This window comes from Sphaerodactylus townsendi, linkage group LG03 (assembly GCF_021028975.2).
Source record: "Sphaerodactylus townsendi isolate TG3544 linkage group LG03, MPM_Stown_v2.3, whole genome shotgun sequence".
Classification (NCBI taxonomy): Eukaryota; Metazoa; Chordata; class Lepidosauria; order Squamata; family Sphaerodactylidae; genus Sphaerodactylus; species Sphaerodactylus townsendi.
The window spans coordinates 12824795-12847412 of NC_059427.1; the positions used below are offsets into that span (position 1 = coordinate 12824795).

The 22618-nt window shown below is 43.9% G+C and overlaps 2 protein-coding genes across 5 annotated transcripts in view; both read left to right on the forward strand.

Annotated features, from left to right (window-relative positions):
• LOC125428885 (zinc finger protein 271-like) overlaps positions 1 to 17486 on the forward strand; it is a 1035007-nt gene extending 1017521 nt beyond the window's left edge. The window contains exons 6-7 of the mRNA XM_048489593.1: positions 13736 to 13738; positions 16135 to 17486. Of these exons, the coding sequence (XP_048345550.1) occupies positions 13736 to 13738; positions 16135 to 17289 (1158 nt within the window). The 3' untranslated portion in view covers positions 17290 to 17486. The remainder of the gene's footprint in view (positions 1 to 13735; positions 13739 to 16134) is intronic.
• LOC125428779 (zinc finger and SCAN domain-containing protein 20-like) lies at positions 1582 to 8311 on the forward strand. 4 transcript variants are annotated; one of them, XM_048489419.1, is made up of 6 exons: positions 1670 to 1773; positions 4159 to 4654; positions 4750 to 4815; positions 5072 to 5155; positions 5933 to 6333; positions 8007 to 8311. In XM_048489419.1, exons 1-6 carry the CDS (start codon positions 1732 to 1734, stop codon positions 8046 to 8048), a joined length of 1131 nt encoding a protein of 376 aa, XP_048345376.1. In that variant the 5' UTR covers positions 1670 to 1731; the 3' UTR covers positions 8049 to 8311. The 4 variants fall into 4 exon arrangements, with proteins under 4 accessions (XP_048345375.1, XP_048345376.1, XP_048345373.1 ...); XM_048489418.1 differs by lacking the exon at positions 8007 to 8311 and having other exon boundaries at positions 1582 to 1670; positions 5933 to 6832; XM_048489416.1 differs by lacking the exon at positions 8007 to 8311 and having other exon boundaries at positions 5933 to 6832.
• Positions 17487 to 22618: the final 5132 nt, after the last annotated feature.

The following is a 22618-nucleotide window of genomic DNA, read 5'->3' on the forward strand; positions in this document are numbered from 1 at the left end:
GCAAGTTCCACCCAAGTTCAAATGATTGGTTCCTCACCCTGGGACATGGACAATATACGACACTAAACTTTCCCTTCTCACTAGACACAGTGTGAAACAGACTTTTCTCTGTGATACACCTCTGAAGATGCCAGCCACAGATGCAGATGAAACGTTAGAAACAAGATCCACCCGACCACGGCCGCACAGCCCGGAAAACCCACCAGAACCAACTCACTATTTGTTGGTGTGCACCAAACCAGCTTGTAGCTGGTTTGTTAATCATGCCCTGTATTAATTCTTGCTTGATGTAAATTTTGACAATGCAAAGTAATTCTTCACAAGGTGCAGGAAAGATGTATGGAAGTGTTTATTTAGTTAAAGAACCAAGCAAATGAAAACGACTAGGCGTACTGGAAACAAACTGAAATAATCCCAGAAGAACCTACTACACCACAACTACACACAATAATATGTTATGGAAATAAACCTGTAATATGCTAATTTAATAAGTTTTATGTAACAATGTAAGACATACGTGCAAAAAACAATAGCAAATGCAAGCATCTACCCCCATACATCAAGTGAACAAAAACATCGCATCCAAAGGACAAATGCATGAGCCAAAATACCCTATCAAGGACAAGTAACTTAGTCCTAATATCCTTGGTCCAGTTTGTATATCATCAGATCAATGGAAATGCCATGGGATTGGGTGAGGCAGGAAAGTTGTGTTCTGTTAGAATCATAGGGTTGGAAGAGACCACTAGGACCATCAAGGTCAACCCCCTTGTGCTTATTATTTATGTAAGTAATTGATTTCCTTTATGCGTTAGTTTGGATTGGAATTATACCAACAGTATCAAATAATTTCAGAAAACTGATTTGGAATGTATTGACAGCTGCTAGAATATTGGTCGATCAGTAAGAGAAGTCGTCTTATCACCAAATGGGAGAAAAAATGCAAATGCTTGCAGTGTGCAAAGAGTTTCATTCAGTGAGCAGACTTTAATTATCAAGAAAGGATTCACGTTGGGGAGAAGTAGAAATCTATCCAATATAAAATGTGCTCCATCAAAAGCCCATACTCCACATACATCACCAAATAACACTCTCAACCAAGAAGCTTGGTTTGCAGAGTGCGGTTTAGGAAGCATGCTAGGGTTGCCAATCTCCAGGGGGTGCCTGGAGATCTACCACTACCACGAGCTGATTTCCAGACAATACAGATCAGAAAATGGCATTGCATCCTGCTAAGCAACCTCCTCTCCCCAAACCCTGCCCTCCCCAAATCTCCAAGTATTCCCCAATCCAGAGTTGGCAATCTGAACACACCCAGACTCAAATGAGGAACAGGTTTTTCCAACAAACGCCAGTTCTGATTTGCGCCTGCTTGGCCCATTTGGATAATGTTTTCTCCCCTGCCTTTGTGGCTGTTAAAGAGTCCCTTCTTTCCTGTCCTTCATGGCCAGAAATAGCCCCCTGACAATTGGGAGGGGAGCGCATGTGCAAATGACCCAGGAGCAGGGCTGAGCCTGCCTTCCCCGGACTGTTATGGTCCTCCTCCCTCCATCCATGCGCTCAAGCAGCCACTTGGTGAGGCTTGCTTTGCCATGCCTGCCTGTGCATAAGTCACATGGTAGAAAGCGGACGACAAAGGAAACGCCGCCGGAAGTGGGGGGGAAAAAAAGGTAGGTTGAGCTCGTATGCATCCTTACATTTTAAAAAAGTCTGTTTTTAGGTGCGGCGACTATGATCAAAGTGAAGAAGGTGGGTGGGGACGGCCTTTGGAAGGTGATGCAACGAGAAAAGCGGAGGAAGAGAAGGGAAGCAACACCGAACGGTCACGTCAAGCGGGGGACGGACTGCAGAAGCAGCGGGTCGTTCCGCACAGCCTATTTATAACGAGTTGCAATCGTTATAAATGAATTCGTTTTCACGGATTCATTTATAACGATTGCAACTCGTTATAAATATGTTGTGCGGAATCCACAAGGGAGAGAAAGAGAGGGCCGGGCTTGCAAAATGTGCCCAAATCCAGCGGAAACGCCTGCGCGCACCGTGCCTTGTTGCTGCAAAGCCCTTTCATTGTTAGATGGTCGCTTTCCTGATGCACAATCAACTTGTCGAACCGGATGTGGTGCTGTCCACAAGCTTAGGTGGCTTTAAAAGGGGATTTGATGCTTTGTTCAGTGGCTCTGAGGCCCCTTCCGCACGTGCAGAATAATGCACTTTCAATCCGCGTTCATGATTGTTTGCAAGTGGATTTTGCTATTCCGCACAGTAAAATCCAGCTGCAAAGTGGATTGAAAGTGCATTATTTTGCAGGCGTGGAAGGGACCTGAGTGGCTCTTAGCAATGGTGGCTCAATCGATCCTCCCTGTTCAGGGGCAGTGCGCCTTTGAATGCCAGTTGTGAGCCTTCCAGGTCACCTGGTTGGCTGCTGTGGAAAGCAGGATGCTGCATCAAGTCTGTCCTTGGTTTGATTCAGCAAAGTTTTTCTTATGCCAACCATACTTATGTTTACATTCTGTCTTTCTTTCATTGTGAAACTATGTGGGAGTGGGCTGTCCCTGGGGCAGTGGAGTAAGCTCACATCGAGGCCCTGGCCATACTTCCACCTGCAAGGGTGCTGAGTTGTATGCTTTCTTGCTATACCCTGAGCTACATAAATGCTAATACTTAATAATTTGGTTGTTGCAGCAAAAATAAACAGGAATCTAGTAGTTCCTTAAAGACAAGTTGTTACTCCCATATTTGCAGGAATAACATTTTGTTAACCTTCAAGGTTCTGCTAGATTTCTGCTTATTCTGGCATTTCTGTGGCAGCTGCTAGTAAATTCAGAGTTCACCTCTTATTGCAAATCAGATGAGTTTGGTGGGTGCAACAGATGTTTTTTAGTTCCACCTTATAGGCATCACAGCAAATCCCACTCTGCAGGGGGAGTATAATAATTCCCAGTGTCATCAACCAATGGGAGGTTGTAGAACAAGGTTGTCAAATATGCAGCTCGAGGCCAAGTCTGGCCCTGAACTGGCTGAGACAACTAGCCTCTGGCTCCAGATCAGGAACAAGGAGGGGGTTTGCCTTAGCTAACTCCCGGGCCTGATAAGCCTTCTCAAGGCAGCCACCCCACCACAGGTCCACCAATCTGGGCCCTCCCACCGGTGATGTACTGGGGTTATCCAAAGCAGCCCCCCCCCTCCTGGCCCACTCCAACCAAGTCATATTTAGGTCACATCCAGGCCTCGCAACAAATGAGTTTGACACCCCTGTAGAATCTCTGGCCCCTTCCACACATGCAGAATAATGCACTTTCAATCCCCTTTCACAATTGTTTGCAAATGGATTTTGCTATTCTGCATAGTAAAATCCAGCTGCAAAGTGCATTGAAAGTAGATTGAAAGTGCATTATTCTGCACGTGTGGAATGGGCCTCTGAGAGGAGAGGAATTTTGGAGGGAGAAAAAAGGTATCCGTTCCTCAGATACACAGCATGGCACGCAAGGGAAGAGATGCAGAGATGGAGCTTAACAGCGGAAGGATAAGTTTAGGTTTCCTGGGTTAAGTGGGGTAGATTCTTTCAGGCAGGTTGGAGGTTAGGCTTTAGATATTGCATTAGGGTGGGATCCAGTAGATTCTAATGATTGAAGTCTTGATGGGCTTGGGCGGCTTGGGCTGTAATTCTTGCTGTTAGTAATATTATATTGTTTTTGAGCGGCTTGTATTGTATATGAGCGGCTTGGGCTGTAATTCTTGCTGTTAGTAATATTATATTGTTTTTGTTACTACTGTTGTTATTGTATTGTCGAAGGCTTTCACGGCCGGAATCACTTGGGTACTGTGTGGTTTCCGGGCTGTATGGCCGTGTTCTAGCAGCATTCTCTCCTGATGCAGGCGAAACGTCAGGAGAGAATGCTGCTAGAACACGGCCATACAGCCCGGAAACCACACAGTACCCTACTGTTGTTATTGTTAATATCATTAATGTTATTTAGGATAAGGCATGGGGAATTCTTTGTATTTTGAAAGTACTGTTTCGTGGAGGGGGGGGATTGTTGGACCAATCAAGTGGAGCGTTGAAAGTCACCCCCAATAGGACTCTTATCAGAGGGCAGGAACTGTAATGCTGCTGGGAATTTGCCACGGCAGGACAGCTATTTTATTCTTCTTCCTTAGGTGTGCAGAGTGAGAGTTAAGATGGCAACCGGTAAACCTACTGGACGAGGCGTAGCATGGAAGGAGAGAGAGACGTTAGACCTCCTTTCTATCTGGGGGGAAGAGACAATCCAGGAGGCTTTGGCTAACACCCATAGAAATCTAGAGGTTTATGACCGTGTGGCGAAACAGATGTCTGCGCTTGGACACAAGAGGAGTGCAGTGGAGTGCCGCACTAAAACAAAGGCCATGAGACACGAATACAAACGCGTGGTGACCCATAACCGCATTTCGGGGAACTCGCCAGCAAGCTGCCCTTTTTTCAGGGAGCTGGATCAGATCCTCAGGGGAGATGCGTGGGTCGGGCCACCCCGAGTATCTAGGAGTCTAACCCTGGAAGTGCAAGTTAATCCACCAAGACCCCAAGAATGCTGTAGAGGTGCAGAAGAGTTATTCTCACATGATCTGGTAATTATAAAACAGGAGGACGTATGCCATTCCACACCCTTGGACTCAGGTAAGGAGAGGTATGTCTCCTTTTTATTTGAATGTTGAATATTGACATTTCATGATGTACAGGAAAAATTGGGGTTTTTATTATCCATAAACCAGGTGAATCCTCAAGTGCTTGGTCCCAAGACCCTCACGAGACCGTCATTAATCAAGTAGCCGAGGAAGGTATGTTATGTTTACCTGTGATGTATTACATTCTTCTTTAATTTCCGGGGGCGGGGGGCAGGGGGCAGAACCAGATGCCCAGCCTCCCAGAATTGCACTCCTGTATCCTGAGCCTAGATAACAGAAAGGAATCCATCCTTTTCAGTCTTGGGAAAGGACCGGATGCTCAGTTACTGTTTGTGTATGACTATCCTTCTGCGTTACTGTCATTGCTGACTCAGACAGGTGGGGATTTTTCCTGTGCTTGATTGGTCAGGGGTCCCAGCAGATATTGGTGAAACAGGTAACCAAGGATACCAGGATGGGGGCAACATCACAGCCGTGCAACAAGATCAAATTGGTGAGTACCACTTCCCCTTAAATCATTTTCCCAGTCTGCCTTCAGCATCACCAGCAAGGGGGACTGAACCTTCCCACTATAGCCTCCAAATTAATGTAGCTTTTTAAGGATGTGAGGTCCAACCTGAAACTGAGGGAATTTGCTAACCCTCCTAATTTGGTGACACTTGCAGATTTGATTAGCGTACCCTGTATCCCATCATCCAAGTCACTCATAAAAATGTTGAATAGCATGAGGCCCAGGATGGAACCCTGTGACACCCCGCCAGTCATTTCTCCCCAGGGTGAAGATGAGCCATATGGGTGACCACCTTTGCGGATCAGTTGGACATCCATTTACAACTCCACCTACCAGTAGCATTGTCTAGGCCACATTTTAGTACCCTGTTTCCCCGAATATAAGACATCCCCCAAAAATAAGACGTAGTAGAGGTTTTGCTGAAGTGCAAAATATAAGGCATCCCCCAAAAGTAAGACATAGCAAAGTTTTTGTTTGGAAGCATGCCCGACGAACGGAACACAGAAAAATAAGACATTCCCTGAAAATAAGACGTAGTGCATCTTTGGGAGCAAAAATTAATATAAGACACCGACTTATTTTTGGGGAAACACGGTACCTTTCTTGCAAGAAAATCATGGGGGACCTGTCATAGGTCTTACTGAATTCAGTGTGTGCTAAATCCACAACATTCCCTTCATCTCCTAAGCTTGTCACTTTATCAAAAACAGAGATAACATTAGCACGCCCTCTGTTCCATCGTTCACTTCTACCACACAGAGCAAAACGAGATCCCCCACGAGGCAGAGCCGTCTTCCGAGCAGAGATTGTCAGCCACAAGAAATCGCAAAAAGGGCGTTTCCGTGCTCTCCGATTTGGCCCAGCAAATGTTGCGCCAGTCGGCTCTTGATGCTGCGAGATCGGAACAGCTGCAAAGAGAGATCCTTTCAGAGGAGAGGCGTCGCCACCGGGAGACCATGGCGGAGGAAAGAAACCGTCACGAGCAGACCATTTTTGAGGAGAATCGTCGATATGAAGCCCTGCTTGAGGAAGGCAGACTGGAGAGAGAGGCATTTCAGCATGCTATGGACAGAAGCTACAACCTGATGTTTGAAGCTGTAAATGCTATAAAAACCATGACTGAGTTGATGGTGTTGAAGCATTCGGGGGAGACACCACAAGTGGGTAATATTAATGTGCCCCAAGTGGGTAATGTTAATATAGCTCAAGAAAGTACCAGTAGTAACCCTGACCCATCAAAATCCTCCACCTCCAATTGTCCTGAAAATATCCTCCATACTCCCACCAGGCATAAGCGGGCTAGACGGAAAGTTGATCGGCTGGACATGTGAGATGTCAGGAGTCACTCTCCCCCCCGCCCTGCCCAAAGTTACCTGGCTCCATGCAGTGCATTATACCAGTGGTGTTAGAATATTCCTCATTCTTTGTTTATAATTACTCCTTTATGATTTAAAAAATGGGTGGTGTTTGTTAATACCTCTTGTTTGGTCTGTAAGTGGAAATAGGGTTTTTTTGCATAAAAAAAGTAGAATGGGTTTAAAAAACAACTGTATTTAAATTTAACAAACAAAAGCCCCTGCATATTTAATTTTTTGAACAATAATAAACTATTTACAGAGAAAATTGGAACAAGATTAAAGAAATGAAAACAGCAACTAATTAAGTCCAGGTGTTCTTTTAAATGCCTGGCGTCTAAACGATGCTCCACACCTCCTCTTCTTTCCAATCTTGTTATTCTCTGGTGAAGGATGCTCACTGGACACATAAAAGATTGGTCAGAGATTGGTACAAGTTGCAGATTAACTTTCCAGCAGCAATTTAACTTACTGGTGCTCATACACTTCCTTTGAAATGCCTGCTGCGCACTGGGTTCCTCATTGTCTTCTGATTAGAATCCTAGAGTTGGAAGAGACCCCAAGGGCCATCAAGTCCAACCCCCTACAATGCAGGAACACACAATCAAAGCACCCCCAACATATGTTCATCCAGCCTCTGATTACTCAGATGTGTGTCCTTGTTGGAGGACCTCTTGTGTTGGAGGGATTGTGGAGTGTAACTTCCAAGGGTCCTGAAAGGTTGAACCAAAGCAGATAATCATACTCTTCGTATCTTCGGGACCGCATCACCCCACATGTCCCAATACGGCCTCTTCGTTCAGCAGAGGCCAATTTACTGGTGGTCCCTGGCCCCTCGATGATACGGCTGGCCTCCACGCGGGCCAGGGCCTTTACAGCCCTGGCCCCAGCCTGGTGGAACGCTCTCCCACCAGCTGTCCGGGCCCTGCGGGACCGTACAGAATTCCGAAGGGCCTGTAAGACGGAGCTGTTCCGCCGGGCCTTTGGAGGTACCAGCCGTTGATGGTGCCCCTCCCGTGGCCTTTACATCTGTGCCTTTACCATCTCGGGATTTGCTGCCCTTCCCTCTCTGAAAGAGGGTGAAATTAGATTGTCGGACGCCATCTTACAAATTTAATTATTCCTTTTAGTCCTTTATTCACTGCTGCTTTTAAAGGTTTTATCTGTTTTTATCTGTATACAACGGCTATCGTGTTGTACACCGCCCAGAGCCCCTAGGGGATGGGGCGGTCTAAAAAAAATCTGAAAAATAAATAAATAAATAAATGTGCATTCAGATGACAAGGAGGACAAACTAGGATGAAATGCAGTGTGGGTTAATACATAATTATGGGGGATAAGGGAGAACCGTCCCATGCTACCAGCCAAATCATGCCTTTAAAAGCAATGTTAATATCCTCCCACAGCTGTGATTTTTCTGCAAAGTTTTTGGAAATGAGTTGTCTAACCTGGTTGAGGATCCCTCTCCTCCTTTACAGCCTCTTGCTCCTGTTCAGGCCCGGCATCTCCTTCCTCCGTAGGATCCATGTGGGAAAGCCAGTACAGACAAAAGTGAAAGGACAGTGTGCGCGTCATGATCACAATCTGTCTGCAGCCTAAGATATTCCACCAGAAAATTGTAAACTGTACTCCCAACAATTCTGGTAATTCTTTATGTTGTCAGATGTCATGGCATGATACTCTGAAGATTCATTCTACTGCAATATTGAATATTTTGACTATAATTAAAGCAAGACATAGGTTTTCCCTTCTTTGAAATAAAGAATGTAGTAGTTTCACTTGTTCATTCAAGCTTGGTGTCTTTGAAAACATTCTGAAATTCTTTGACTGGTCAATTACATAACAATCAAGGGGGAGAGATACATTTAAAGCCAACTGCACAATCGCAGCACTCAGAAAAGTATTTTGTGATTAGAACAGTAATTGTATGATCAGACTCAACCTAGCCACTTTCAACCACCTCCTCTACAACTTCCTGAGGGGTGGCTTCTCTCCTTCTCCTTTCCATCACTGGTGGCAACAGAAGTTTGGAAAATCAGCAAAGTGACTATATGGAAATGCAGATATTACTGTGCTGTGTGCTATAAAAATAAATCAGCCACAAAAGGTTGGTTATACAGTTCTAGTGGGGGGTAATGGGGACTGATCCTTTTTGGGGGGGGGGGTTGATATCTGCAAACACAACAGACAAAAATGTTGTTCGTACATTTCTGGGAAAAGAATAATGAGATTTTTCCTTCTTGTTTTTAAATATGTATTATTAATAATAATAATTGATATTAATAACTGTAGTAATAATTATAATTAATATTATTAATAATATTCCTATTATTCCACAGAGCAAACTTCTCCCATTGTTCCTCATGGCTAAATTCTAACATTCTTTCACACAGTGTAAGTCTCCATTCCTCCCAAATACCTTAACCTGTGCTGCTTGGCCCTTAATGTGCATAGAATCAACCTGCAAGACCATGCACCCTTCTATCCATCCCACTATCTGTAGGATTCTCACCAGCCAATTATTTTGGCATAAGCCCTCAAATGCACTGCAGCAGAAAATGGGCTAAGTCTGGTATATAAAAAAAATTATCTTCAGGACACCTGTCCTTCTGTTTTGGGTTCCCTGTCGCCTCCCTCAGTTGTCTCATTTGAGGAAAGTGGGGAGGCCGACTGCTCTCCCTCGGAATGTCTCCCCAGAATTCTAAGGCATTAAAAGACATTTTTAAACCTCTTAAGTTTGGTCCTGCACTGAGTTAGGATGTATGGAAAAAACCCTCACGCAGACCTCCGGTAATAGCAGCATATGTTAATACCTAAACATCAGAGATGCAACGTTCATAAGCATATATCATACAAATCCCTTCCCACTAATTCCCAACAACATTACAGTTACCTTAAATAAGGCGTTAGGAGCTTATAATAATCAACCGAGGTCCCAGCCTGGTAGCCTTGCTTCCTCCAAATTCATGAGTTCGGCAGCCTTCTGCTGCTTTCAGTCTCCACCCCTTTTTGGGTCATCCCATTCTGAACATAGGGGTTACATGGGCATCAGTGGCAAATGGAGTTCAATGCAGTGATGCACATTGGGGGAAAAATCCCAACCTCAGGTATATGCTAATGGATTCTGAACTTGCTGAGACTGAGAGGAAAGCAAACCTCAAGGTCATTGGGCTTGATGGAAGTATGAACCCAGCGTGCCAGCAGTGAAGAGGGCAAACTGTGCTGGGGATTTTTAGGAGAGGGACTGAAAATAAATCAGTCAATATTTCATGGTGCTGTATACATCAACGGTGCAGTCTCATTTGGAACACTGCTTTCACATCTGGTCACCCTATTTCAAAAAGAATATTTCAGAGCCGGAAAAAGTACAGACGGGGCAACCAAAATGATTAAGGAAAAGCTGAAGAGACCACTAAACTTAATTTAACAGGGTGGTGTGGTTGCTTTGGGAGCACACAAAGAATAAGGAATGTGGTACATAATTGAGCATCCTAAGAATTTGAACCCAACCGCAGCTTGTTTTCTGAGCCACACTGCAACGTCCTGTTTTCCTATCTTTTGAGGCAAAATTGTGAGGAAAGTTGTGCTGAGTAGCAGTGTCGAAAAGTGCTAACGGACACAAATGCTAATATAAACTTGTTAGAGTCAAATGGAGATATGAGATTTCAAGAGTCAAAGCTCTGTCAGGTACACCAGTGCAGGAAACCTATAGAGTTCCCGGGCCCTGGACGTTATCAGGGCAAGGTGACAATGACTCCACTGTTTTGCAGAAAGGCACACATTCTGATCATTCATCTGCCACTCAGGCCCCTTCTGCACATGCAGAATAACGCCCTTTCAATCCACATTCAATGCACTTTGCAGCTGGATTTTACTGTGCGGAATAGCAAAATCCATTTTTAAACAATCATGGAAGTGCGTTGAAAGTGCATTATTCTGCATGTGCGGAAGGGGCCAAAAAGACAGCAACAACAGCTCCACCAATGGCTCCTGTGGGGGTGAAGTGCTTTTGCAGGGGTGGGGGGGGGGGGGGGGGGGGGAGGGAGCTTCATTGTCCTCTTTCCAATCGATGTGCTCAAGCAGCAACTCAGGGGGGCTTTTTGCTATGTCCGCCTATTCATAAGGATACCAAAGGAAACGCTGCCGAAGAAAGAGTAAAAAGAGGTTGAGCTCGTCTGAATCCTTGCATTTTAAAAAGTCGTTTTGGGGTTTTTTTTGGTTGGGAGTTTGCGGATTTGACATCGCTTAATGCCAGTCAATCATTTTGCTATTCGTTGCAAGGATGGTGCATTTCACGGCTGGATATACTTTCTTCGTCCCTCCCGGGGTCCTTTAAAAAGAAATTGCACGATCGGCTGGATCAATCCGGTTTAAATGTTCCGAATGCAACCGGGACGCGTTTGCAGTTTTAGACTTAAAATGCACTCACCGTGGAAATCTTTTCCTGGGTTTTGACATTGAACGTGGTGGGCGGGGAAGGACTTTGAAAGTTGCAGGAGGAGAAAATGGAGGGAGAAATATTCTGGGGGAAAAATTATGGCTGAACTATTCTACATCTCTGGCAGTCATCTCTTGAGTTAAAGGTAGCAGTAAAAAGAACAGACCTTGTTGTGCCTTAAAAACAAACTCCGTTCTGATTGGGGCAAAGGAGCCATTCCTTTGGGTGGATGTCTGTAATGCTGTATTTAGATGCTTGTAATGCTCTAAAAGAAACTGCCATCTTCCTTAGCTGTAAATATTGGGGGCATAGTTGAGTTACAATATCTGACAAGCAAAATAAGCTTGTTTTTTTTTGGAAGCCCAAAAAACTTGTTATTATTGAAAATCAAAGGCATCTGTGTTGGTCACCAGAGGGGTGTGGGTGGGGATAATTTCCCACAGGAGCCAGAAGTTGTTCTCTCCTGATCTACATTTTACCCTACCACAGTATATATACCTGAGTATATGCAGCTGACCATTTGCATGTTTATTATGTATTATACACTACCGTTCTTTTATAAATATAGAGGATAAGGCACAAGCCTGTCTAAGAGGCCTAGGCATCACATATGCCAAGTGGGTTTATTTGAATCCTGTCGTTTCAGTGGGAGGGAAGGCAGCAGGGTATAGCATGATATATACAGAGGTGGGATCCAGCAGGTTCTCACAGGTTCCTGACAGTAGGTTACTAATTATTTGTGTGTGCCGAGAGGGGGTTACTAATTGGTGATTTGGCCACGTGATTTTTGCCTTAGTTACGCCCCTTCTCTCAGCAGTAGCGCGCAGAACTTGAGGTGCACCGGCGTGCGTGGCAGCCTGCGCCTGCGTGCGTTCGTTTCCCGCCTAAGGACCGGTGCAGCGGCTGCGTCCTTGCCACAGCCCCGCCCAGGAATGCCTAGGAATGCCCCACCCCCCGGAATGCCCGACTTCTCCTCCATAAATCTGTCCAAGCCCCTTTTAAAGCTATCCAGGTTAGTGGCCATCACCACCTCCTGTGGCAGCATATTCCAAACACCAATCACACGTTGTGTGAAGAAGTGTTTCCTTTTATTAGTCCTAATTCTTCCCCCCAGCATTTTCAATGAATGCCCCCTGGTTCTAGTATTGTGAGAAAGACAGAAAAAGTTCTCTCTGTCCACATTTTCTACCCCATGCATAATTTTGTAGACTTCAATCATATCCCCGCTCAAACGTCTCCTCTCCAAACTAAAGAGTCCCAAACGCTGCAGCCTCTTCTCATAAGGAAGGTGCTCCAATAATAAATCAATTGCTAAATTTTCTCCAGAACATCCTATCATTAACAGCTTTTCTCATGTCTTGCACACTGAGGGTCATGGCTTCCTTGATAGTACATTTCATGCTGGGTCTTCCTCTTTTTTTGCTGCCTTCTACTTTTCCTAGCATCAATGTCTTCTCCAGTGAGATCCTGTTTAGTCATTTCAGCTTCTAGGGGCATTCTAGGGCTTGATTTCATCTAGAATCCACTTATTTGTCTTTTTGGTAGTCCATAATATCCATGAAAACAGAGCAGCAGTGGCATAGTGGTTGAGAGCAGGTGTGGAGAATCCGGTTTTATTCCCCACTCTGCCGTGTGAGCTGTGGAGGCTTATCTGGTGAATTCAGAGTAGCTTGTGCAGTCCAACACATGCCAGCAAGTGACCTTGGCCTAGTCACTAGTTCTTCAGAGCTCTCTCAGTCCCACCCACCTCACTGGGTGTTTGTTGTGGGGGAGGGGGGAGGGAAAGGAGATTGTCAGCCCCTTTGAGTCTACTTACAGGAGAGAAAGGGGGGATATAAATCCAAACTCTTCTTCCTCTGACATTGCATTTCAAAGGAATATGCTTTGATTGATTGATTGATTGATTGATTGATTGATTGATTGATTGATTGATTGCTTTCTTCATTGTCCAGCTTTCACCCCCATACATAGTAATAGGGAATACTAAGAAATGAATTACAATGCTCTTGGTTGCCAGTGACACATCTGTACATTTTAGAATCTTTTCTACCTCTGTCATGGCTGCCCTCCCCAGTCTCCGTCTCCTTCCAGTTTCTTGGTTGCAATATCTCTTTTGCTTGGTGATGGAACGAAGGAATAGAAAGTTTTCAACCATTTCAGTTTCTCATTGTCAACCTTAAAGCTGAGTACCGTAATTCCCCAGTAGTCATTACTTTTGTTTTTCTGATGTTTAGCTGTGGTCCTCTCAGAGAACTTGATTCCAAGAGACCAGGCAGAGAACATTTGTCAATTGGCCGTGGGTGGAACCTGATTCCTTCAGACTGGTTGTCAGGCAGTGAGATTAATAATGAACTAGTATCTCTTATAGACATATTTGCAAGGCAGCTGAAGATACAGTAAACCTGAAGCATCATATTCCTAAAGGATCGTAGAAAACAATATTAAGACATTGGAGTGGAAACAGGAATGATGAATATAAGAGAAATCTTCCCACTGCTTTTTTTCTCACTCACAGGCAGCCGAATCACCACCTCTTGGCAGAAGAGAGGGAACTGTTGTTCTACATGAGCCTCAGACCATGGAGACGAATCAGGAATGGATTGGGTCACCTTCTCTTTGTCCTGGGAGCCTTTCGACTGGCGCAAGATGTAAAAACAAGGTGTAAACTCCACTCCACTCACTTTTTTCATATCTGTACAATTCGTCAGCCAGAGTTAGCTGTTGCTAGCCAACGTTTTGTCCTTCTTTCAGAGCCCTGTGTCCTTTGAGGAAGTGGCCGTGTATTTTACAGAGGAGGAGTGGGCACTGCTGGATCCTGGCCAAAGAGCTCTTTACCGAGAAGTCATGCTGGAGAATTTCAAGAGCGTGATCTTTGTAGGTAAGCAAGTCGTTGACTGGTGAGTGGATTGTCCAGAGTACTTCTGAGATTGTCCTGTGGACTCTCTGGTAGAGATCCCTATCTATTCTGTGTTTGTGTTCTCCCAAACTTCAATTTTTAAACAATCGTTTAAAACAATTTTAAACAACTAGAGAATGAATGATAGTCTGCAATGTAAACAATAGTGATTTAACCAAGTCTCAAAAAATACTTGTTTTTTGGTTCCTCCCAGAAGGATCTTGGCCCTTCAAGCCTGATCTCATCTCTTGGCTGGAGGAAGCAAGTGAGATGTTTCTCCAGGACTCTGTCAAACTGAAGGCCTCAATAGGTACTTCCCCAGATGTGGATTTTCACTGTCTGAGAATTGTGGGTATATTTTGCTCAGCCCACAATATATTGATCACTCTGTGGCTTCCTCCCATCCCTTCTTCAAAAGAACCCCCGTTCTTCCGATTTTAGCTGTAGTTGTTGGGTCAATCTTATTGGAGAGTTTTTCACAAAAAGGCCAAGAGTCGGAAGCCGTGGTGAATGCTTTCAAGGGAACCTCTCAAGAGAACATTAATTTGCCAACTGAGGTGGCTGATAATTTGTTTGTTTGTGACTGTGTCAAAAGAACAGACATACCATAACCTGAGGATTTATTAATTGTGAAAGTGTTTTTAAAAACAACAAGTGTTTTTAAAGTGTTTTTAAAAACAAGCGATGGGGAAACATCATTAGCCTTTTATGGTGGAGGCCATATTAGGCAGCACTGAGTGTAGTGGTTAGGGTGGCAGACTGAGATCGGAGATGTTTTGAAATGCTTTCCACCGCAGGAGTCTACTAGGAATGTTTAGAACCCCCTAGGGTAAGTGTAAGGTTTGTGCTTGGTGCAGGTACAGAAGTCATAGAGTTTGCCCTTCGAAAAGTAGGGAGTGGATGAAAAGCATCCTTGTCTAATGGCTGGGGGCATGACTTGACTGAGGAAGACCTGTTTCCTTACAGAGGAGACCCAGGTTTGAGTCCCATCTCCTGCAGAGAAGCTCAGCTCATTGGTAGACTTTGGACCAGTCTTTCTCCTCAGCTTAACCTTCCTCTCGCTGTTATTGTAAGGATAAAATAGGTATGCCACAATGCCCCTGGATGCTATGCCTCTCAGAAATGTGCCTTCCTGCTGGGTATTCCCAGGAAAAAGCAATATTTTCTATCCTGGTATGATGTCAGACAAAAAGGATTCATTCATTCCCTCCCCTACCCCCAAGAAATTGTTTCCACCCAAATTAATAAAGGGGGCCCAGCTTGAAAGAAAAGGCCTTCAGTTCAGTACTGGCTCAAATCTAACCATATAGCTTAATTTATTTAATAATTGTGTGCCTCAAAGAAATATAGTTATTCATGGTTACTAGAGGAGTACTCTTAAGTATTTGCATATGCTGTGCCACTCTTTACTCCCATGTGTTGTTATTGGACTCACTGGTCTGATACTACAGGAAAGCAAATGCTGAGACAGGAAGGGAAGGAGTCAAAAGTAGGATGATAGTAGGGTTCCTCACGAGGATCGAAGATGGGCGGAGAGTATTTCTGCTTAGTAAAAACAAATGTTGGTGGTCTGTAATATGTCAAGAAATAAAAAAGGAAATGAAAAGCACCTTTGGGAAATGAAAAGCTACAATAGGCTTCAATCTACCCTGACTCTCCCCCCGCCCCCTCTGCTCTTCTGCCTATCCCCTTTATCTCTTGGCTAATAATTACAGGTTGTAGAGGCTTTTCCAGACCTATCTCTGTAAGAATAGTGCACCTGTGACTGTTTCTACTGTATGGTGTTTGTTCCATGGGCTTTTACTGGATTTCTGTGTGTATTCCAGATGGAGATAGTGGGGATCCAAGTACTGTGAATGTGGGAAGCGATGAGGATGTGGAGGTGGAAGAAGAAGTTGGGAATCGAGGCAGATCAAAGAGAGGAAGAAACCAGAAGCAGAAGAAATCATTTTCATTTCAAGATAGGGAAATTCTCTTTGAAGTAAAGCAACATAAGGGAAATACAAATAAGCACTCTGTGAGTGGGAAAAGATCTGGTTGCAAAAGTAATTCTAAGAACCAACAAAAAATTCACACTGGAGATAACTCACATAAGTGTTTGCATTGTAGGAAAAGCTTTAGGTGTTCCAAAAGCCTTGCTGTTCACCGAAAGATTCACACTGTGGAGAAACCATACAAATGCTTAGAGTGTGGAAAGAATTTCTCTCGGAAGACAGATCTTACATATCACCAAAGGATTCACACTGAAGAGAAATTACATAAATGTGTGGAGTGTGGGAAGTGCTTCAGGCGGAAGGGGGACCTTACATCTCATCAAAGGGTTCACACTGGGGAGAAATCATATAATTGCTTGGAATGTGGAAAAAGTTTCAGGTGGAAAGCAAACCTTGTTTCTCACCAAAAGATTCACACAGGGAACAAGCCATTTAAATGCTTGCAGTGTGGAAAATGTTTTCCTCGGAGTACAACCCTTACTGCTCACAAAAGAAGTCACACGGGAGAGAAACCATATAAATGCTTAGAGTGTGGAAAGAGTTTTAATTGGAACTCAGGCCTTATCTCTCACATCAGGATTCACACTGGTGAGAAACCACATAAATGCTTTCAGTGTGGAAAGTGTTTCAGTCACAGCACACAGCTTACTGATCACCATAGGAGTCACACAGGGGAGAGACCATATCAATGCTCAGAGTGTGGGAAGAACTTCCGGCAGAGTGGAGGCCTAAAATCTCACCAAAGGATTCACTCAGGGGAGAAACCACATCAGTGTTTCCACTGTAAAAAGAGCTTTACCTGCCGCAAAACCCTTACTATTCATCAAAGGATTCACACTGGGGAGAGACCATATGAATGTCTGGAGTGTGGGAAGAACTTTCGGCAAAGTGGAGGCCTAAAATCTCACCAAAGGATTCACACAGGGGAGAAACCATATCAATGTTTCCAGTGTGGAAAGAGCTTTACCTGCCGTAAAACCCTTACTATTCATCAAAGGAGTCACACTGGGGAGAGACCATATAAATGTCTGGAGTGTGGGAAAAGCTTCCATCGGAAAAGGAGTCTTCTTGAACACAATAGGATTCACACAGGAGAGAAACCATATAAGTGCTTTGATTGTGAAAAGAGCTTCAGTCAGAAAACAAGACTTACTATTCACCGCAGGATTCACACAGGAGAGAAACCATACAAATGCTTAGAGTGCGGAAAGAGCTTCTCCCAGAGTGGAGGGCTTACTCTTCATCAAAGGAGCCACACCATGGAGAAACCATATAAATGCTCACAATGTGGAAAGAGCTTCAAAAGTCACAATATCCTTAATGTTCACCAAAGGATTCACACGGGGCAGAAACCATATCAGTGCATGGAGTGTGGGAAGGAGTTCCGTCATGGCCAAAGCCTTACTTCCCACAAAAGGATTCACACAGGGTAGACACCATATCAGTGGTATTAATCCCAGTCACAGAATAGTGACATCTGCCATCATCTCCGACGTTGGTGGATCCTACACAGGCCAAATATAATGAGTGTAGGACATTATATAAACTGAAGGCTTTCATGGTTGGATTTAGCTGGTTCTGGTGGGTTTCAGAAGGGTACTTTGTCAGACTGCACAGGGAGGCCATTGAAATTCACAAACACCAATACAATTTCAACAGGAAAGAAGAGACTTTGAAAATTAGCAAAGCTTGGCTACCAGTACTGAAAAACACCAAAAGCAAACCCCAATGGCATGCTAAGTTCATGAACAATGGACTCCACCCAAACATAGAATTTGCATTCACGGATACTGCTGCTGCAGGGCATGAAAATGTGAATCACTCCCTGGACTGATAAACGCCACCCGCAATACAATACTATCAACCACATCTTTGCATAACAAGTTCCACCCAAACACTTACTGATTGGTTCCCCACCCTGGGATATGGACAGTATATACCCCAAACATTTCCTTCTCTCTGGACACAGTGTGTAACAGACTTCCCCCTGTGATACACCTCTGAAGATGCCAGCCACAGTTGCGGGTGAAACATTAGGAACAAGATCCACCAGACCACGGCAACACAGCCCGGAAAACCCACCAGAACCAATTATATAAACTGTTTGGGGGCAGGGGGACTTTGCACAAAACAAGTTTGACCCATTTTATCCCCTTCAACCCGTGATTTTTAAAATCACTAAACCAGAGATGCACAATCCTGGGTTGTAGGCGCTTCCACACAAACACAACAGGCAGGAGATGCTTTATTTCCCTCCCTTCTACCCATTCCCTTTAGGTTCTGCATCATCCACTGTCAGGGAGAATCTGCCCTCCCGCCATTCTGTGCATGTTGTCCAGCAGATTATGAGCCCGACAGTATACAAAGTCCCCCAAGCACATTTTCTCTCCATGGCAGCGAGTATGACCCATCTACAGCAACATGTTCATTACTGCCCAGCTGTTGGAGGGAGATTTTCTTTTTTTTTTCTTTTGTGTGTCACACAGGCGCAGCTATGCAGGTGCAGCCAATCGGACTGTGGGACAATCAGCATGGCTGCAGTAGTCCATTTCTGTATGACTGCATCTACGCATGTGTTGCAAGAAATAAATAAAAAAGAGAAGTGTCTCCATGCAAAGGCGCAAAAGCAACCCGGATGGTTTCCATCAGCTCTAATCGCTGCCGGAACAGGTGAAGGGCATGTGAATGGGAAAAAGGAAAATGGGGTCCTTTATAATGATTGCAACCTGTTATTACACATGCTATGCGGAATCCACTATTGTGACATCAGAAAACTCCTATAAACGTTCTGTTTGTGAGAAAGGTTTGAGCCTGCTTGGACACATAGGCTCATTCCGCACATGCAGAATAATGCACTTTCAAACTGCTTTCAGTGCTCTTTAAAGCTGTGCGGAAGAGCAAAATCCACTTGAAAACAGTTGTGAAAGTGGTTTGAAAACGCATTATTTTGCGTGTGCGGAAGGGGCCCTGGAGAAGTGCATTAGAGATTGTGGGAGAAACCTGAAGCAGGATTGAAGTGATAGTGAGGGGTTGGGAAGTGTTTCAATAGCTTCTCTGCTGGATTTGAAACTTAAGCAGGGGCAGTGCTTTCGTCCTGCTTTTCATAAACACCCCTTTTGTTTGATCAAAGCCATATCCAGCTAATTACTAATTAGTAGTAATCGGTAGTTGTAATTAGTAATTGTTAGTAATTGACTTACTTTGTCAGCTCTATATTGGGATTATGCCATGAACAATACCAAATTGGTTGATCAGTCTTGGAAACCCGAATCTTTAGCTACACACTGAAGATTACTGGAAGAATTTCTCATATATGCTAATGAATATGTGAAATGTTTCCAGACACACACACCCATCTGTAACAGGTTTTTATTCAATAATAGCAACAGCTTATACCTATCACACTATTTCCTGTATGCTAATTTTTCTTCATTTTTAGTTTATCCTTAAGTAGATTTCCTTTGTTTTCATATAGAGTTTTAATAGTAGAAAACCCAGATTTTGTTCTTGAAAACACTTTCTTGAGTCACACCATTTCACAATTCTTCATGCATACACATTTAAATTGAATTTTCCACTAGAAGCTCAACTAATATTACTCTCCTGCCACTCAGGTTTCTCCTCATAACAACTCTGAAAAGTAAGTTTGGCAGAGAGAAATTTTGTCTTAATCTCATTCAGAGAGCTTCATAATGGAGTTCTATTGAGGTATCTCCAACTGCAGTCCAACTTCTCTGGGACCTGTGATGTTTCACTATAAATACAGTATGTTTTATTTCTGTGTTCTGATGTATGTTGTGTTTTAAAATACAGGCTTGTAGAGTAAGAATGAGGGGGGCTGGATGGGACAGTGAGGTGTGTTATTATTACATTTCATCTGTACCCTTGGCTTTGTGTGAGACAATTCAGTGGAGGGTGTGTAAAGAGATTGCGAGAGGTGCTTTGGAACTCGAGAGAAAGCTGTGTTCTGCAGGTTGGTTATTAGACTTAGCGTTAAATGAGGAAAATAACCTTGTTGGAAGTGTTTGACCTGAGTGGCAAGCAAGAAAATAAGCCTGTGCAGCTAGATCTAGTTAAGCAACCATTATGCTTATGTATCTATTGGAAACCATTATGCTGATGACACTGTATTGAAACTGCCTTGCATAAACTGTACATAAACTGTATTTATGCTCAGAGAAATTGTGTCTTTAAAAGGTCCCCTTTTATCTCAGAGTCAACTCCTGGACACACCGTTCTGTCTTTTGGCCATATATAACATCTTGTTCTTTGTTTCTTAGCTAAGAATTCTAAGGCGAGAGCTTTTAGTGGCAGTGAACATCAGCAAGGAACACCAAGGAAGGCAAGGAGGTAGTGTAGGACCAGGCACCTCACCTTAACAAGTATTCTACAGAAAAACACAACAGAAAAGAGTACATTATAGGACCATAATTCAACAAAGACTCCTGAGTAAGCTAGCCAACCATGGGATAAAGAGTCCTCTTATAGCAGCAGTGGCGTAGGAGGTTAAGAGCTCGTGTATCTAATCTGGAGGAACCGGGTTTGATTCCCAGCTCTGCTGCCTGAGCTGTGGAGGCTTATCTGGGGAATTCAGATTAGCCTGTGCACTCCCACACACGCCAGCTGGGTGACCTTGGGCTAGTAACAGCTTTTCGGAGATCTCTCAGCCCCACCTACCTCACAGGGGGTTTGTTGTGAGGGGGGAAGGGCCAGGAGATTTTAAGCCCCTTTGAGTCTCCTGCAGGAGAGAAAGGGGGGATATAAATCCAAACTCATCATCTCATCATCATAGACTAAAATTGGTTAAATGACAGGCAGAGACAAGGTTTGAACAGGCAGTCTTCTACAGGATTGCTTCCACAAAACTCCACTCAGTTGGTATGATGAGAACCATCCATGCATCCTCAGCAAGATTTGAAACTCTTTTAATGTTCAATTCAGTATTCTTATCTGTTGTCTACATTCTGACCTTTCTTTGCTATCAAGGATAAAGAAAAGGATGGTTCATAGCTGGGCTGAACTTAATTTAACAGAGTGGTGTGGTTGCTATGGGAAAGAACAAGGAATGTGGTACAGATGTTCAATGTATTGTTGAAGGCTTTCACGGCCGGAATCATTGGGGTGCTGTGTGGTTTCCGGGCTGTATGGCCGTGTTCTAGCAGCATTAGATACCAGCCACAGATGCAGGCGAAACGTCAGGAGATAATGCTGCTAGAACACGGCCATACAGCCCGGAAACCACACAGCACCCCAATGTGGTACAGAATTCAGCATCTTGATAATCTGAGCCTTGAACCCAAGACTTCTCCAATCACACCTTGTTCTCTGAGGCACACCACAATGTCCCGTTTTCCTATCTCTAGAGGCAGAGGTAAGCAAAGTTGAGCTGAATAGCTGGGTCGAAAAGTATTGATGAACATCTGCATGCTAATATCAACCGGTTAGATTAGAATCCAGTAGCATCTTGTGGATTTCGCACAAGATATTTATAACAAGGTCAATCATTAAGTTTCCCTTTTGTTGCAACTCAGTATAAATATGCTGTGAGGAATCACTAGAGACCAACAAGATTTTCAGGGTATCTGGTATGAGATTTCAAGTTAAAGGTCCCTAATGTAAACCAGTACAAGAGACCTAAATCCAGGAGCACATTCCTTGGTAACTTTCACACATGCAGAATAATGCAATTTCAATCCACACTTGGACAATTGTTTATTTTATTTTTTTATTTATCGCATTTATAAACCGCCCATCCCCGAAGGGCTCTGGATGGTGTACACAGGGCTAGACACAATATCATATACGATTGGCCAAACAACAATACACAGAGTAAATAAGTTAAAACAAGTTAAAACAATTTACAAAATTCATAAAATAAGCAGCATCAATACAAAATATATACCAGTAAGATTATAAAAATGAAAGTATGGCGCCCGAACCCAGGCCAGGTGGGGGGTAGCAGTGTAGGTTAGATGTTATATTGGGTGTGCCAATGATGGAATGGCACGCAACACAGGGGCATCCCGGAGGGGCATCCCGGAGGGGAAGTCTGCGGCTGGCCTCACCCAAGGTTGATTTTGAAAGTTGATTTTGATTTGAAAGTTGATTTTGCTATTTCACACATTAAAACCCAGGTGCAGAGTGCATTTAAAGTGGATCGAAAGTGCATTATTCTGCATGTGTGAAAGTGTCCCTAGGCAATAGTTATACAATAGTTATACATTAGTTACAATACAATACAATACAATAGTTATGAATGAATTCGTTTTCCATTTAAAAAAAAGGAAAACGAGTTCATTTATAGCGATTGATACTCCTTATAAATATACTGTGTGGAATGAGCCCAAGATGTGATCGGGTAGGAAGACAGTGACTCCACTGAGATGCAAAAGGGACACTTTCTGGGCTCTCTTTTGTCACTAGGGCCCCTTCTGCACATGCAAAATAATGCGTTTTCAAACCACTTTCACAACTGTTTGCAAGTGGATTTTGCTATTCTGCACAGCTTCAAAGAGCACTGAAAGCAGTTTGAAAGTGCATTATTCTGCATGTGCGGAATGAGCCTTTGAGAACAAGATGGTCGGGCAAATGGCTTGTGTGGGCGTGAAGTGCCTTTGCTGACGAGGGAGAGGGGGACATTAAGGACCTCCCGCCATCCATGTGCTCAAGCAGCAACTCGGTGTGGCTTACTTTGCTCTGCCATCCATGTGCTCAAGCAGCAACTCGTTGGGTCTTGCTTTGCTCTGCCTTCCTGTGCATACG

What these genes read in the sequence shown, in the direction of transcription:
- LOC125428779 (XM_048489416.1), top strand. Translation starts at nt 1,732, where the DNA reads ATGATCAAAGTGAAGAAGGTGGGTGGGGACGGCCTTTGGAAG. An exon ending in GTGGGGACGGCCTTTGGAAG is followed by an intron (nt 1,774 to 4,158) that starts GTGATGCAACGA and finishes CTTCTTCCTTAG; the next exon opens with GTGTGCAGAGTGAGAGTTAA. An exon ending in TAATCAAGTAGCCGAGGAAG is followed by an intron (nt 4,816 to 5,071) that starts GTATGTTATGTT and finishes TTGATTGGTCAG; the next exon opens with GGGTCCCAGCAGATATTGGT.